Source organism: Oncorhynchus mykiss, chromosome 19 (assembly GCF_013265735.2).
Source record: "Oncorhynchus mykiss isolate Arlee chromosome 19, USDA_OmykA_1.1, whole genome shotgun sequence".
Classification (NCBI taxonomy): Eukaryota; Metazoa; Chordata; class Actinopteri; order Salmoniformes; family Salmonidae; genus Oncorhynchus; species Oncorhynchus mykiss.
Window position 1 is genome coordinate 1324177 of NC_048583.1, and position 18308 is coordinate 1342484.

Consider the following 18308-nt stretch of genomic DNA (forward strand, 5'->3'; position numbering starts at 1 on the left):
GATAGAAGCTGTTTTTCAGTCTCTCTGTCCCAGATTTGATGCACCTGTACTGACCAGCCTTCTGGATGATAGCAGGGTGAACAGGCAGTGACTCGGGTAGTTGTTGTCCTTGATGATCTTTTTGGCCTTGCTGTGAAATCGGGTGGTGTAGGTGTCCTGGATGGCAGGTAGTTTGCCCCCGGTTATGCGTTGTGCAGACCTCACTACCCTCTGGAGAGCCTTACGGTTGTGGGCAGAGCAGTTGCCGTACCAGGCGGTGATACAGCCCGACAGGACGCTCTCGATTGTGCGTCTGTAAAAGTTTGTGAGTGTTTTTGGTGACAAGCCAAATTTCTTCAGCCTCCTGAGATTGAAGAGGCGCAGTTGCGCCTTCTTTTCACCACGCTGTCTGTGTGGGTGGACCATTTCAGTTTGTCCGTGATGTGTACGCCGAGGAACTTAAAACTTTCCACCTTCTCCACTACTGTCCCGTCAATGTGGATGGGGGGCTGCTCCCTCTGCTGTTTCCTGATGTCCACGATCATCTCCTTTATTTTGTTGATGTTGAGTGTGAGTTTATTTTCCTGACACCACACTCCGAGGGCCCTCACCTCCTCCCTGTAGGCTGTCTCGTTGTTGTTGGTAATCAAGCCTACCACTGTAGTGTCGTCACTGGTGGGAGTCACGTGGTGGCCAGTATTGTGTTAATATCACACTGTGGTTGACTGATAAAGAGTTCCACTTCCATAAATCACACAGACACAGGACAGTGCATGGAGAAGACACAGGTACAGATGTACATTAGAGTTGAGGTTAGAAGTATTTGACCACAAGTTTGTTAAGATGTCAGAGGGAGTCTATGAAAACTCAGAAATATTTAAAGACGATGAGCCTGATGCAATGAAGAACACAGACATTGATGGCCAACTATATGCCAACGTAAGAGCCTTCAAACCCAGTACAAGAGATGGAGTTGTTGCTTCAGGTAAGATTGCATGGACACACACACACACACACACACACACACACACACACACACACACAATACATATAACAGGTGAGATTATCCTGTAGTACTACAGATTTATTTGTCCCAATCCTGGATGATACAGTAAAACATATTACCAAAGATGTTTAATCATTTGTGATTCAGTACATGTTCAGTGGTGGAAGAGACCCTCTGGAGTTGCTGCAGTGTGTCTGGGGCTGCTGTGTGTTCTCCTACTGGCTGGGATCATAGGCCTGTCTGTTCAATGTAAGTCTACAGTATATCTATACTAAACAGCAATATAAATGCAACATGCAAACATGTCTAAGATTTCACTGAGTTACAGTTCATGTCAGTCAATGGGAATAAATTCATTAGGCCCTAATCTATGGATGTCACATGACTGGCAGAGGTTCAGCCATGGGTGGGCCTTGGAGGGCATAGGTCCACCCACTTGGCCGCCAGATTCCAACCACTGAGGAACCAAGCCCAGCCAATCAGAATTTGATTTTTCCCCACAAAAGTGCTTTATTACAGACAGAAATACTCCTCAGTACACCCCCACCCTCAGATGATCCAACAGGTGAAGAAGTCAGATGTGGAGGTCAGGGGCTTACATGGTTATACGTGGTCTGCAGTTGTGAGGCCAGTTGAACGTACTGCCAAATTGTCTAAAACAACATTGGAGGCAGCTTATGGTAGAGAAATGAACATTCATTTATCTGGCAACGTCTCTGGTGGACATTCCTGCAGTTAGCATGCCAGATGCAGATCCCTCAAAACTTGAGACATTTGTGGCAAAACTACACATTTTAAAGTGGCCTTTTATTGTCTCCTGCAGAAGGTGCACCTGTGTAATGATCATACTGTTTAATCAACTTCTTGATATGCCACACCTGTTAGGTGGATAGATTATTTTAGCAAAGGGTAAATGCTGAATAACAGGGATGTAAACACATTAGAGAGAAATAAGCTTTTTGTGGGAATGAAACATTTCTGGGATCTTTTAATTCATCTCATGAAACATGAGACCAACACTTTACATGTTACATTTATTTTTTGTTCACTGTTTAAATAGTTCTTATAATTGAGATTTAGTAGTTCTAATGTGATCTATTTTAGTGAGCAACTTTTTCTTTTTTGTTGTTGCAGACAGCAACGTCTCAAAGAATTCATCTGCAGCAATAGACCAGCTACAGACCAGTTATAACACCATAACTAAAGAGAGAGACCAGCTACAGACCAGTTATAACAACCTGACTAAAGAGAGAGACCAGCTACAGACCAGTTATAACAACATGACTAAAGAGAGAGACCTGCTACAGACTGAGAGAGATGTTCTTAGCGGCAGGCTTTCCAATCTCAGTGAGTAAACCTAGAATAATAAATTATCATTAACAACACAGACCTGATCAAGAGTCTGTGTTCTTTCATTAAGTGTACAGGGTGATAAATTGAAGGAAATTAATGTTAATCGTCTTGTAGAAAAAACCTGTCCTGAAGGATGGCAGAAGTTAGAATCAAGTTGGTACTTCCTGTCTACTGAGACTAAAACCTGGGAGAAGAGCAGACAGGACTGTCTGGAGAGAGGAGCAGACCTGGTGATCATAAAGAGTGATAAGGAAAAGGTGTGTGAGTGAGTGAGTGAGTGAGTGAGTGAGTGAGTGAGTGAGTGAGTGAGTGAGTGAGTGAGAGAGAGAGAGAGAGAGAGAGAGAGAGAGAGAGAGAAATAGATATAGAGAGAGGGTTATATATTAACAAACACATGAATATATAGTTATCTTTCTCAACAACAGCCATTTCCCTTCAAACTCAAGAAGAGAGTCTGGATTGGTCTGACTGACTCTGATAATGAGGGGACCTGGAAATGGGTGGACGGCACCCCACTGACCACAGGGTGAGAGATGATAACTAATCTGTCAATAAGTCTCCATTCAACCTTTTTCTATGCAGGTTATTGTCATTGATAGCAGCAATCAACAAAGTTAACTTTAAGATGAAACATGTCTGTATATTATTTTGGATTGTGATGTTCTAACAGTGATGTCTGACTGTTTTTAACCCTGTAGCTACTGGTATTAGCCATGATATCTGACTGTTTTTAACCCTGTAGGTACTGGTATTAACCATGATATCTGACTGTTTTTAACCCTGTAGGTACTGGTATTTACCATGATATCTGACTGTTGTTAACCCTGTAGGTACTGGTATTAACCATGATATCTGACTGTTTTTAACCCTGTAGGTACTGGTATTAACCATGATATCTGACTGTTTTTAACCCTGTAGGTACTGTTATTAACCATGATATCTGACTATTTTTAACCCTGTAGGTACTGGTATTTACCATGATATCTGACTGTTTTAAACCCTGTAGGTACTGGTATTAACCATGATATCTGACTGTTTTAACCCTGTAGGTACTGGTATTAACCATGATATCTGACTGTTTGTAACCCTGTAGGTACTGGTATTAACCATGATATCTGACTGTTTTTTAACTCTGTAGGTACTGGTATTAACCATGATATCTGACTGTTTTTAACCCTGTAGGTACTGGTATTAACCATGATATCTGACTGTTTTTAACCCTGTAGGTACTGGTATTAACCATGATATCTGAATGTTTGTAACCCTGTGGGTACCGGTATTAACCATGATATCTGACTGTTTGTAAACCTGTAGGTACTGGTATTAACCATGATATCTGACTGTTTTTAACTCTGTAGGTACTGTTATTAACCATGATATCTGACTGTTTTTAACCCTGTAGGTACTGGTATTAACCATGATATCTGACTGTTGTTCACCCTGTAGGTACTGGTATTAACCATGATAACTGACTGTTTTTAACCCTGTAGGTACTGGTATTAACCATGTTATCTGACTGTTATTAACCCTGTAGGAACTGGTATTAACCATGATATCTGACTGTTGTTAACCCTGTAGATACCGGTATTAACCATGACATCTGACTGTTTTTAACCCTGTAGGTTCTGGTATGATCCACAGCCTGATAATGGTGAGGAGGACTGTGTTGAGATACACACAGATCCTCTGAAGGCATGGAATTACTTGTCATGTTCTGAGAATCGTCACTGGATTTGTGGGAAAGGTGTTTAACATCACCATGACAATATACTGTAACACATACAGCAGCCTACAGTGCACAGAACTTCCTCCTTCACTCTCTCTCTCTCTCTCTCTCTCTCTCTCTCTCTCTCTCTCTCTCTCTCTCTCTCTCTCAAACCCAGACGCACACGCATGTTTTATTTGTTTGTATTAGCATATTAATAAAAGTCCAACTTATTTCCTGATTGTGACTTCCTGTGTGTCAGTAGTTATGTTTCACACATTATCAGACACAACATGAAGTTAGTACAGTAGACTCAACAGAATCAATTTAACAATGAAAATGTATAATTTTGCTGTTATAATACCAATCCACACACACACACACTCGTTTACATGTTTTTATGAGCAAATTAATACAATTCCAACTTATTTCCTGATTGAAGCTTCCTGTCTACCAATAGGCTATTTATGTTCCACAAAACATTGTGGAAGGGCGATGATGCTAATCCGAGGTAATGGCGCTAAGTACAAACCTTTGTCTGCTGCATACAAGCCAAGTTAAACAACAAATGTATTTGTTCTCTTGAGGATCTTGGACCCCATCATTCTAACTGCTCTGTTTAGAAACTCAAGGTGGAGTCGGTTGCCAGTAATGTTTGCTCTGAAATGAAGCCTAGCCAGGAAGAAGTGCCTGCAGCGGCAGCTATAGTAGAGACTTCCAGCCTTGGCCCTGATCATACCAGAGATGATTTTGGACGGGTAGGAGTGAGATTTTGGGAGAACGTGGATCCCTGCTCTTTGTCCGACCCATGTGTTGTTTCAAGCTGGGAACTGTCACATGTCACATTTTCGAGAAGTGGAATTGTTTATACAGTAGGGAGAACAAGTATTTGATGCACTGCCGATTTTGCAGGTTTTCCTACTTGCAAAGCATGTAGAGGTCTATAATTTTTATCATAGGTACACTTCAACTGTGAGAGACGAATCTAAAACAAAAATCCAGAAAATCACATTGTATGATTTTTAAGTAATTCATTTGCATTTTATTGCATGACATAAGTATTTGATACATCAAAAAAGCAAACCTTAATATTTGGTACAGAAACCTATATTTGCAATTACAGAGATCATACGTTTCCTGTAGTTCTTGACCAGGTTTCCACACACTACAGCAGGGATGTTGGCCCACTCCTCCATACAGACCTTCTCCAGATCCTTCAGGTTTCGGGGCTGTCGCTGGGCAATACAGAATTTCAGCTCCCTCCAAAGATTTTCTATTGGGTTCAGGTCTGGCGACTGGCTAGGCCACTCCGGGACCTTGAGATGCTTCTTATCGAGCCACTCCTTAGTTGCCCTGGCTGTGTGTTTTGGGTCGTTGTCATGCTGGAAGACCCTCACTTTCCCCCTCTTGCCATGAACCAGGGAACAATCAGACACTTATACCTGTTGAACATGCTTCAGTGAAGGACTAGAATTCCTCACGTAGTCTCACAGCCCAAAGTATTTCGATTTCTGTTCTATCGTTGGAAAGCTGAACAGGCACAATTCAAGAGTGGAACCATTCATACCATTCTATACAGTCTAGCTCTGTGTCTAAAGTGAGGTGAGTGGAGGCACCTGTTTTATTATTGACAGAAGTGGGGGCACATGTAGACTGTGGTCCAGTGGAGGCTGCTGAGGGGAGGGCGGCTCATAATAATGGTTGGAATGGTATCCATATCAACCATATGGAAACCACATCGTTGATGTGTTTGATACGATTCCATTGACTCCATTCCAGCCATTATTATCAGCCGTCCTCCCCTCAGCAGCCTTCCAGCCTCCACTGCTGCGTACACACACACAATATTGTACAGTCACACTCACACAAACACACACACACACACACACACACATACACTCTCCCCTTCATGCATCCTACTGCTGTAGAGGTATGTTTGGAATTCCCTCAAAAACTTCTGACAAGCGAAGATGAGTGCATCACCGTCCCATCCAACATGTATACCATCAGCCATCTGCCTCCGTCCCATCCAACATGTATACCATCAGCCATCTGCCTCCGTCCCATCCAACATGTATACTATCAGCCATCTGCCTCCGTCCCATCCAACATGTATATTATCAGCCAACTGCCTCCGTCCCATCCAACATGTATACCATCAGCCATCTGCCTCCGACCCATCCAACATGTATACCATCAGCCATCTGCCTCCGTCCCATCCAACACGTATACCATCAGCCATCTGCCTCCGTCCCCTACAACATGTATACCATCAGCCATCTGCCTCTGTCCCATCCAACATGTATACTATCAGCCAACTGCCTCCGTCCCATCCAACATGTATACCATTAGCCATCTGCCTCCGTCCCATCCAACATGTATACCATCAGCCATCTGCCTCCGTCCCCTCCAACATGTATACCATTAGCCATCTGCCTCCGTCCCCTCCAACATGTATACCATCAGCCATCTGCCTCCGTCACAAGCAACCTGTATACCATCAGCCATCTGCCTCCGTCCCATCCAACATGTATACCATCAGCCAACTGCCTCCGTCATATCCAACATGTATACCATCAGCCATCTGCCTCCGTCACAAGCAACATGTATACCATCAGCCATCTGCCTCCGTCCCATCCAACATGTATACCATCAGCCATCTGCCTCCGTCCCATCCAACATGTATACCATCAGCCAACTGCCTCCGTCATATCCAACATGTATACCATCAGCCATCTGCCTCCGTCACAAGCAACATGTATACCATCAGCCATCTGCCTCCGTCCCATCCAACATGTATACCATCAGCCAACTGCCTCCGTCATATCCAACATGTATACCATCAGCCATCTGCCTCCGTCACAAGCAACATGCCTGCGACCCCTCCCCTCTCCCCAGTATTTCCTGCTGATGCTGCTGTGGCAACCGTATCCAAGGAAAACAGTCCTTTCCTGACCGTCTGCTGGAGGCGACCAATGCCAGCACAGCCGGTGTCCAGCGTCAGTGTTGTTTCATCCAGGGAGCTCTCGTCATCACCAAGTCCCAGACTCTGGCCCCAGACTCTACAGCCAATAAACTACAGGAGGAGACAACAGGGTGTGTTCACTAGGAACCAAACAGAGCCAAACAGTACGAAACGGAACCAAATAGGGAGGGACCTAAATAAATTAGTCCAATAGAAAATCTTGTTTTCTTTGCAAAACTTTTTCCGTTTGGAGTAAACTATTTCCGTTGCAAAACGTTTTGGACTAATGATTACGGATTCTTACGGATTCGTTGACATCCATTGCGACATGCTGCTACAAAACGTACTGAATGGGAGGCTTCAGCAGAAAGCCCCATATGTACTGGAAGCCAAGGAGGGCAAGCGGCATCCAGGACAGAGAATGCATAGACCTTTAATAACCCTGTCAGCCCCACGCCAGAATCTGCATATTTGAGGGCGTGTACAACCCTCATGTTTAGTGTTTCACCATTTCCTTTTCAGAGGAGACACTTTTATCCAACGCGTCTTACCTGACAGTGAATGCATAGACTTTTAAGTGCATTTCATCCCTGCAGGAGTCGAACCCACAGCCCTGCAGATGCTGAGCCACACTGGACCGACTACTGTAATGTGTAACAGACCATGTAACCCACTACCCCTCGAAGCACCCTTACAGCCGTTCACTGTACATTTTCTCTTTCGGGCGGGCCTCTATAAAACCACGTTTGTCTCCTGCAGTCCGTCTCCAGAGACACAAACAGACACAAACACACGACTGATCATCCATCACATCAGCTTTATAGTTTAACCATGTTTTAAGGATATACATACAGTTTGTTTACAATATCATTGATGACAATCAATGGAATAAAAAAACATATATTTTGGGTTCTGATGGAGTACGACTGTTTAACTAATTCCATGAGGCATTTCTAAGTTTTCATCTTTAAGAATTGATTGGTAGACTTTATATTATAAAACAGCTGTGAGAAACAGTCCTATTGTGGCTGATTATGTCACACCCCCACCCTCTTATGTGTGTGTGTGTGTGTGTGTGTGTGTGTGTGTGTGTGTGTGTGTGTGTGTGTGTGTGTGTGTGTGTGTGTGTGTGTGTGTGTGCGTGCATGTGTGTGCATGTGTACGTGTGTGTGTGTGTGTGTGTGTGTGTGTGTATATATGTGTGTCTGTGTGTGTGTGTGTGTGGGTATGTGTGTGTTCTCACATCAGCGTGTATCTCCTCAGGACCTGGGGATTCAGGGAGAAGACTCTATAGGATGGTTGCTGTGAGCTTTGGGATTCTGTGTGTTCTACAATTCAATCTCAACATCTCCCTGAGACTAGTCTGTGAGTGTATTCTTGTCTAATCATTACACTATATCAGACTTTCACAACAAGGTCCAAATTCAGATGTTATCTGTGTACAGTAGCTAAGTTCCTCCTCTGTTACAGACCAGTTACAACAACCTGACTGACTGAAGAGAGGCCATCTTCAGGCAAAGGTTTGTTATAGTTTCTCAATGTGTTCACCTTTGCTCTTCAACAGAGCAGATACTTAATACTCTGATTCCAAATCCTACTTCCTCTCCACCGAGAAAAAAACCTGGGCTTCCTCCATGCTTCCACCATTTTTAAAGTAGTCAAAGTTTTTAACTGTGTGGGTTTTCCTATGGGTTGTAGCCTCAATGGCGCTACCCACATTGTCAAATATTAAGATGAGTCCTCTATCACTATGGGTCAAGCTAACAGTAATTGAAGGAAGAAACTGAGCTTGTAGAAAACAGCCAGTAGGGGGAGACAAACACTTAATAAAGAAGGCATTATAGCAAACATGCGGGACGTTTCTGACCAGCATCACAAGCAGATTATAGACAAGACCTAAAACTGACCCTTACCTTGGCACTAACATTCACCTTATTTTAACCAATTCAGATACTGAACAGATTATAAATGTTTTATGATTTTTGATGTTTAAAATAAAGCCTTTTCCTTTATAAATGTCCTGCGGTACTTGTTATCCGTGGATGAAAAGTGGTCTGTGTTTTCAGGACAGATACAGTACATAAGACCTACATAGAATGTGAATAATGACATTAAGGGCACGTCTCAAATGTCACCATATTCCCTGTATGGTGAACTACCTTTAACCAGGGTCCATCACTCATGTAGGAAATAGGGTTCTATTTGGGACACAGTAAGTTTAGGGAAGTTATTGCTGGAACACCTATTGTATTGTAATTTCAGTTGATTTCAGCATGTGATGCTGTGCCAACACATTTTAGGCCATACCACTGACTTCCTTTAATAACAGCTTCCTGTCTGTCTGTCTCAAATCAAATTTTATAGGTCACATACACATGGTTAGCAGATGTTAATGCGAGTGTAGCGAAATGCCTGTGCTTCTAGTTCCGACCATGCAAAAATGTCTAACAAGTAATCTAACAATTTCACAATGACATTTTACACACAAGTGTAAAGGAATGAATAAGAATATGTACATATAAATACATGGATGAGCGATGGCCGAACGGCATAGGCAAGTTGCAGTAGATGGTATAGAGTACAGTATATACATATGAGATGAGTAATGTAGGATATGTAAACATTATATAAAGTGCCATTGTTTAAAGTGACACATACATTTCATCAAGTTTTTAATTATTAAAGTGGCTAGAGATTTGAGTCAGTATGTTGGCAGCAGCCACTCAATGTTAGTGATGGCTGTTTAACAGTCTGATGGCCTTGAGATAGAAGCTGTTTTTCAGTCTCTCGGTCCCAGATTTGATGCACCTGTCCTGACCTCGCCTTCTGGATGATAGCAGGGTGAACAGGCAGTGACTCGGGTAGTTGTTGTCCTTGATGATCTTTTTGGCCTTCCTGTGACATCGGGTGGTGTAGGTGTCCTGGAGGGCAGGTAGTTTGCCCCCGGTTATGCGTTGTGCAGACCTCACTAACCTCTAGAGAGCCTTGCGGTTGTGGGCGGAGCAGTTGCCATACCAGGCGGTGATACAGCCCTACAGGATGCTCTCGATTGTGCGTCTGTAAAAGTTTGTGAGTGTTTCTGGTGACAAGCCGAATTTCTTCAGCCTCCTGAGATAGAAGAGGCACAGTTGCGCCTTCTTCACCACGCTGTCTGTGTGGGTGGACCATGTCAGTTTGTCCGTGATGTGTACGCCGAGGAACTTAAAACTTTCCACCTTCTCCACTACTGTCCCGTCGATGTGGATGGGGGGCTGCTCCCTCTGCTGTTTCCTGATGTCCACGATCATCTCCTTTATTTTGTTGATGTTGAGTGTGAGTTTATTTTCCTGACACCACACTCCGAGGGCCCTCACCTCCTCCCTGTAGGCTGTCTCGTCGTTGTTGGTAATCAAGCCTACCATTGTAGTGTCGTCACTGGTGGGAGTCACGTGGTGGCCAGTATTGTGTTAATATCACACTGTGGTTGACTGATAAAGAGTTTCACTTCCATAAATCACACAGACACAGGACAGTGCAGGGAGAAGACACAGGTACAGATGTACATTAGAGTTGAGGTTAGAAGTAGAAGTTACTGTATTTGACCACAAGTTTGTAAAGATGTCAGAGGGAGTCTATGAAAACCCAGAACCATTTAAAGACGATGAGCCTGATACAATGAAGAACACAGACATTGATGACCAAATATATAACAACTTAAGAGCCTTCAAGTCCAGTCCAAGAGATGGAGGTGTTGCTTCAGGTAAGATTGCACTCATGCTCTCACACACACGCGCACACACACACACACACACACACACACACACACACACACACACACACACACACACACACACACACACACACACACACACACAATATATTAAACAAGTGTTATAACCCTGTAGTACTTTATTAGTAGCTTTATTTGTCCCAATCCTGGATGATACAGTAAAACACATTACCAAAGATGTTTAATCATTTGTGATTCAGTACATGTTCAGTGGTGGAAGAGACCCTCTGGAGTTGCTGCAGTGTGTCTGGGGCTGCTGTGTGTTCTAATAATCTTTGAAAGTCAGTCTTTGTTGTCAAGTTACATATAAGCACAATATCAAATGATCATATTTGATTGTTGTTCCCCCATATGGGTCCCAAAAGAGGGAAGTGAAGTGGATGTTTCCTGTCACTCAACCAGCTGTCACTCAAAATCTCCTCGACCAATCATGTTCCTTAAGAGAGAGGGAGGCAGGTCGTCTAGCGGTTGAGATTGTTTGGCCTTAACCTTTTGGTTACTGGCCAAAGGTTGAAATCCCGAGCCGACTACGTAAAAAATCTGTCGATATGCCCTTGAGCAAGGCACTTAACCCTAATGGCTCCTGTACATCTTTCTGGATAAGAGCGTCTGCTAAATGACTCAAATGTAAATGTAGAGGAGAGCCCCGGTGGTTACTGTTGTCATCACATCCTCACTGGTTAAGACTACCCACCCTCAATATCCACTTAGAGCAGTTTGTAGTCTAAAATATATTGTCTGGACATTATAATGACCCATGTTTGTAGTCCTGGACCTCCTGAACATATTGATGTATATTTGGGAGTAAACAGAGGGTCCAAATCAGCAGAAAGGTGAAAGGAAGGAGGAGTTCTGGAAACTCCCTGAATTATCTTGGGGCTGTTACATATGATATTTAATATATGTTAACAACTAGTCTTTGTTCTCCACTTCCCCTCTATGATCTATATCTTCCTGGTATGATAGTGTCCTGTCCATCATCACAAATAGCAAGTCCCATTCCCTGGGCAGGAGGACTGTGTTGAGAAATACTCTGGACAAGATGATCATGTAGAGACATGGAATGATTTATATTGTTCTGCAGAAAATGGTTTAACAATAAACACTACAACAATCTCTCACACGCACACATGCAAATCAAATCAAAGTTTATTTGTCACGTGCGCCGAATACAACAACACCTTACAGTGAATTGCTTACTTACAGGTTCGCCCCAATAGTGCAAAAAATGTATTAGGTGAACAATAGGTAAGAAAATAAATAAAACAACAGTAAAAAGACAGTGAAAAAAAACAGTAGTGAGGCTATATACAGTAGAGAGGCTATATACAGTAGCGAGGCTATATACAGTAGAGAGGCTATATACAGTAGAGAGGCTATATACAGTAGAGAGGCTATGTACAGAGGCTATATACAGTAGCGAGGCTATAACAGTAGAGAGGCTATATACAGAGGCTATATACAGTAGAGAGGCTATATACAGAGGCTATATACAGTAGCGAGGCTATATACAGTAGAGAGGCTATATACAGTAGAGAGGCTATATACAGAGGCTATATACAGTAGCGAGGCTATAACATTAGCGAGGCTATATACAGTAGCGAGGCTATATACAGTAGAGAGGCTATATACAGTAGAGAGGCTATATACAGAGGCTATATACAGTAGCGAGGCTATAACAGTAGCGAGGCTATATACAGTAGCGAGGCTATATACAGTAGAGAGGCTATATACAGTAGCGAGGCTATATACAGTAGCGAGGCTATATACAGTAGCGAGGCTATATACAGTAGAGAGGCTATATACAGTAGAGAGGCTATATACAGAGGCTATATACAGTAGCGAGGCTATAACAGTAGCGAGGCTATATACAGTAGCGAGGCTATATACAGTAGAGAGGCTATATACAGTAGCGAGGCTATAACATTAGCGAGGCTATATACAGTAGCGAGGCTATATACAGTAGAGAGGCTATATACAGTAGAGAGGCTATATACAGAGGCTATATACAGTAGCGAGGCTATAACAGTAGCGAGGCTATATACAGTAGCGAGGCTATATACAGTAGAGAGGCTATATACAGTAGCGAGGCTATATACAGTAGCGAGGCTATATACAGTAGCGAGGCTATATACAGTAAAGAGGCTATATACAGAGGCTATATACAGTAGAGAGGCTATATACAGAGGCTATATACGGTAGCGAGGCTATAACAGTAGCGAGGCTATATACAGTAACGAGGCTATAACAGTAGCGAGGCTATATACAGTAGCGAGGCTATAACAGAAGCGAGGCTATAACAGTAGCGAGGCTATATACAGTAGCGAGTCTATATACAGAGGCTATATACAGTAGCGAGGCTATAACAGTAGCGAGGCCATATACAGTAGCGAGGCTATATACAATAGAGAGGCTATATACAGTAGCGAGGCTATATACAGTAGCGAGGCTATATACAGTAGCGGGGCTATAACAGTAGCGAGGCTATATACAGTAGAGAGGCTATATACAGAGGCTATATACAGTAGAGAGGTTATATACAGAGGCTATATACAGTAGCGAGGCTATAACAGTAGCGAGGCTATATACAGTAGCGAGGCTATATACAATAGAGAGGCTATATACAGTAGAGAGGCTATATGCAATAGAGAGGCTATATACAATAGAGAGGCTATATACAGTAGAGAGGCTATATACAGAGGCTATAACAGTAGAGAGGCTATATACAGAGGCTATATACAGTAGCGAGGCTATATACAGTAGAGAGGCTATATACAGTAGAGAGGCTATATACAGTAGAGAGGCTATATACAGAGGCTATATACAGTAGCGAGGCTATAACAGTAGCGAGGCTATATACAGTAGCGAGGCTATATACAGTAGAGAGGCTATATACAGAGGCTATATACAGTAGAGAGGCTATATACAGAGGCTATATACGGTAGCGAGGCTATAACAGTAGCGAGGCTATATACAGTAACGAGGCTATAACAGTAGCGAGGCTATATACAGTAGCGAGGCTATAACAGTAGCGAGGCTATAACAGTAGCAAGGCTATATACAGTAGCGAGTCTATATACAGAGGCTATATACAGTAGCGAGGCTATAACAGTAGCGAGGCCATATACAGTAGCGAGGCTATATACAATAGAGAGGCTATATACAGTAGCGAGGCTATATACAGTAGCGAGGCTATATACAGTAGCGAGGCTATAACAGTAGCGAGGCTATATACAGTAGAGAGGCTATATACAGAGGCTATATACAGTAGAGAGGCTATATACAGAGGCTATATACAGTAGCGATGCTATAACAGTAGCGAGGCTATATACAGTAGCGAGGCTATATACAATAGAACAATAGAGAGGCTATATACAGTAGAGAGGCTATATACAATAGAGAGGCTATATACAATAGAGAGGCTATATACAGTAGAGAGGCTATATACAGAGGCTATAACAGTAGAGAGGCTATATACAGAGGCTATATACAGTAGCGAGGCTATATACAGTAGAGAGGCTATATACAGTAGAGAGGTTATATACAGTAGAGAGGCTATATACAGAGGCTATATACAGTAGCGAGGCTATAACAGTAGCGAGGCTATATACAGTAGCGAGGCTATATACAGTAGAGAGGCTATATACAGTAGCGAGGCTATATACAGTAGCGAGGCTATATACAGTAGCGAGGCTATAACAGTAGCGAGTCTATATACAGAGACTATATACTGTAGAGAGGCTATATACAGAGGCTATATACAGTAGCGAGGCTATAACAGTAGCGAGGCTATATACAGTAACGAGGCTATAACAGTAGCGAGGCTATATACAGTAGCGAGGCTATAACAGTAGCGAGGCTATAACAGTAGCGAGGCTATATACAGTAGCGAGTCTATATACAGAGGCTATATACAGTAGCGAGGCTATAACAGTAGCGAGGCCATATACAGTAGCGAGGCTATATACAATAGAGAGGCTATATACAGTAGCGAGGCTATATACAGTAGCGAGGCTATATACAGTAGCGAGGCTATAACAATAGTGAGGCTATATACAGTAGAGAGGCTATATACAGAGGCTATATACAGTAGAGAGGCTATATACAGAGGCTATATACAGTAGCGAGGCTATAACAGTAGCGAGGCTATATACAGTAGCGAGGCTATATACAATAGAGAGGCTATATACAGTAGCGAGGCTATATACAGTAGACAGGCTATATACAGTAGCGAGGCTATAACAGTAGCGAGGCTATAACAGTAGCGAGGCTATATACAGTAGCGATGCTATAACAGTAGCGAGGCTATATACAGTAGCGAGGCTATATACAGGCACCGATTAGTCGGGCTGATTGAGGTAGTATGTACATGTAGATATGGTTAAAGTGACTATGCATATCTGATGAACAGAGAGTAGCAGTAGCGTAAAAGAGGGGTCGGCGGGTGGTAGGTGGCGGGTGGCGGGAAACAATGCTGATAGCCCGGTTAGGCAATGTGCTGGAGCACTGGTTGGTCGGGCCAATTGAGGTAGTATGTAAATGAATGTATAGTTAAAGTGACTATGTATATATGATAAACAGAGAGTAGCAGCAGCATAAAAGAGGGGTTGGAGGGGGGGCACACAATGCAAATAGTCTGGATAGCCATTTGATTACCTGTTCAGGAGTCTTATGGCTTGGGGGAAAAAACTGTTGAAAAGCATTTCCTAGACTTGGCACTCCGGTACCGCTTGCCATGCGGTAGTAGAGAGAACAGTCTATGACTGCACACAGTTGAGAGAACAGTCTATGACTGCACACAAGTACACACACAATTACACACTCAACTATGCAAACTTGTTCTACGTTTTACATTAGCGTAACCACAACTACCGTGCAATTTTGTTGATACTTCCGTAGAGTTAACACCTACAGCAGTGACACAGACAGAGACACACTGATGACTCAGAGACAGAGATATCACTAGAATCAGAGACTTAACGTATAGAGGGCCTGCAGTTGATCTACGACGCCACCTGGTGGCCATGTTGGAAGACCACCACATTAATTCTAGAAGCAGAGACTTAATGTCTAGTAGACCTACATAGAAAGAAAGACCCACGTATTGTTAAAGATGTCAAAGGACATCTATGCTGAACCAGATATGAACAAGAAGGTAAAGTTTATCAGAGGTGAGATGGAGGAGAGGATTGTGGATATCTACGTCAGTGCAGACACCCTGAGAGACGGTGAGACCAGCACCAAGAGAGAAGAGACAGCAGACTCTGCTCCTAATAATGCTCGAGGAGACCAGAACAGGTAAAACACACACACACACACTCACAAAACATAACAGTATATTATGTGTGTCCACAGAGCTTGATAGCTCAGGGAAAAGACCCTCTGGAGTTGCTGCACTGTGTCTGGGGCTGCTGTGTGTTCTCCTACTGGCTGGGATCATAGGCCTGTCTGTCTACTGTGAGTTTGTGTCCAAGTTCATTGCTTATCACCCAGTTATAAGAGGTGCTGGTTACTAAGCCAATTGACCTGGTGTTTTACCTAATAACTGTGTTTATACTTTGTAGATAACAGAGCCATTAAAGATTCTGAGGATAAAAGGAACATCTTGTCCCAGAGTTTCTCCCTTTATAAAATCAACACAACTTCAGAGAGAGACCAGCTACAGACCAGATACAACAACCTGACTGAAGAGAAAGGCCATATTCAAGCCAAGCTTTTTGTGATAGGTGAGATATAAACTGTGATAAATTAGAAGTAAAATCAACAATAATTATATATCAATGGGCTTATGAGTATGAAGCTACTGGCTAAGTTTCTCAATTTGTTCACCTGTGCTCTTCAACAGAGCAGCATTGTCAGGAGGGATGGAGATACTCTGACTCCAGTTTGTACTTCCTGTCTACTGAGAAGAAAACCTGGGAGGAGAGCAGACAGGACTGTCTGGAGAGAGGAGCAGACCTGGTGATCATAAACAGCAGAGAGGAACAGGTGTGAGAGAGAGAGAGAGAGAGAGAGAGAGAGAGAGAGAGAGAGAGATAGAGAGAGAGAGCGAGAGAGAGAGAGAGAGAGAGGGAGAGACGGAGCAAATATTATTTTTAATCAGAACACTAATACGTGTGCTGTATTTTATAAATGTATTAAAAGTTACATTATCTTTATCAATAGACATTTGTCTTCAACCTCCACCTGAGTGCCTGGATTGGTCTGACTGACTCTGTTACTGAGGGGATCTGGAAGTGGGTGGATGGCACAACACTGACCACAGGGTGAGAGATTTGACCATTTTACATTGTGATACGGAGATACAAAACAACAAAGATGTATTGCTATTAATCATGTTCATCAAAATGTGTGTTTCTGCTCATGGATGTCATTCAATGAGAACTATAGATGTATCACAGAAATCAAGTAATATTTTCAGAATAAAATGTCATTATATAAAAATAAATATCATTGTAAATGGCCCATTCTGTATAATGGTATGATCATCTTACAAAATGTGTCTTTAAAACTGTTAAAACATAAGACTATGTCTATAATTGAGGAGGATGTTTGTATTACAGTGTCTGACTGTCTGGATCTCTGTGTTGTCCAGGTACTGGTGGAAAGGACAGCCTGATAATTATGGGCAGGAGGACTGTGCTGAGATAAACTTTAGTAAAGGTGACCCTGTAACAACATGGAATGATGACAAATGTGGCGCAAATAACAGCTGGATCTGTGAGAAAGTGGTGTAACAATCCCTCTCGCTCTATCTCTCTCTCATATACAGTGTATATATATTGATTGTTGGATACAGTGCTGAATGGTTAAGTGATGATTCCACCTGGTGGTTAAAGTGAGGGATGAACTCACCAAAAAGTTGTATTACAGAGTTGCCTACGGGCTCTTTTTTAATGAGACCTTACTCAATTCCTCCTCACACCCTCTCTCTTCGACTCCTTCTCCAAACACATTAGAGAATACAATCCTAGGGGAGGGACCTTGGACCTTCTCCTCTAATAGGGTTGAGAAGGAGGGGAGGAGATAGGAGGAGAAGAGACAAGAGGAGAGGAATCTAGGCTAATTGAGATAGAGCCTTAGTGTCAGAGAGAGAGGAGGAAGAAGAACATTAAGAGAATGAGGAAGAGAAAAAGTGATTGTTGTGTTTAGATTTAGAGGAGAATATGTAGACATACTGTACTCTGTAAAATGTTTCTTCCTTATTTGTATTAGAAACATGTCATGTGATTTGCAGTAGGCTTATGCTTAGTAAAAAAAAAGAAAAGTGGGACCAATTATTAACCTGTGATTATCACTTAAATAATAAGTATAACAAAGTCACAGATTAATAAATAAAGAACAATGTTGTTTAACAAGGTCGACCAGCTTCCTGATTGAATGTGATTGGATATTTTAAACAGTGTGACCTTGACACACACAGAGGGCAGAACAGTACTGAGAGGAAACACACACACAAAAAACGATGCTAATGGAAGGTGAGAATGACTCACAACCTTCACTGTACAAGAGACTACGTGTTGGTGACCAA

The 18308-nt window shown here is 42.5% G+C and overlaps 2 protein-coding genes across 2 annotated transcripts; both read left to right on the forward strand.

Annotated features, from left to right (window-relative positions):
* The first annotated feature begins 763 nt into the window (after window positions 1-763).
* Window positions 764-4277, forward strand: LOC118941393 (C-type lectin domain family 4 member E-like). Its single transcript, XM_036953900.1, has 6 exons — window positions 764-964; window positions 1133-1234; window positions 2120-2332; window positions 2453-2595; window positions 2764-2864; window positions 3961-4277. The coding sequence occupies exons 1-6, from the start codon at window positions 823-825 to the stop codon at window positions 4088-4090; spliced, it is 831 nt and encodes a 276-aa protein (XP_036809795.1). The 5' UTR covers window positions 764-822; the 3' UTR covers window positions 4091-4277.
* Window positions 4278-10430: 6153 nt separating this feature from the next.
* LOC110534952 (CD209 antigen-like protein E) lies at window positions 10431-18043 on the forward strand. The gene is made up of 6 exons (XM_036953901.1): window positions 10431-10747; window positions 16133-16234; window positions 16342-16503; window positions 16623-16765; window positions 16943-17043; window positions 17373-18043. Exons 1-6 carry the CDS (start codon window positions 10606-10608, stop codon window positions 17512-17514), a joined length of 792 nt encoding a protein of 263 aa, XP_036809796.1. The 5' UTR covers window positions 10431-10605; the 3' UTR covers window positions 17515-18043.
* The last annotated feature ends 265 nt before the right edge of the window (window positions 18044-18308 follow it).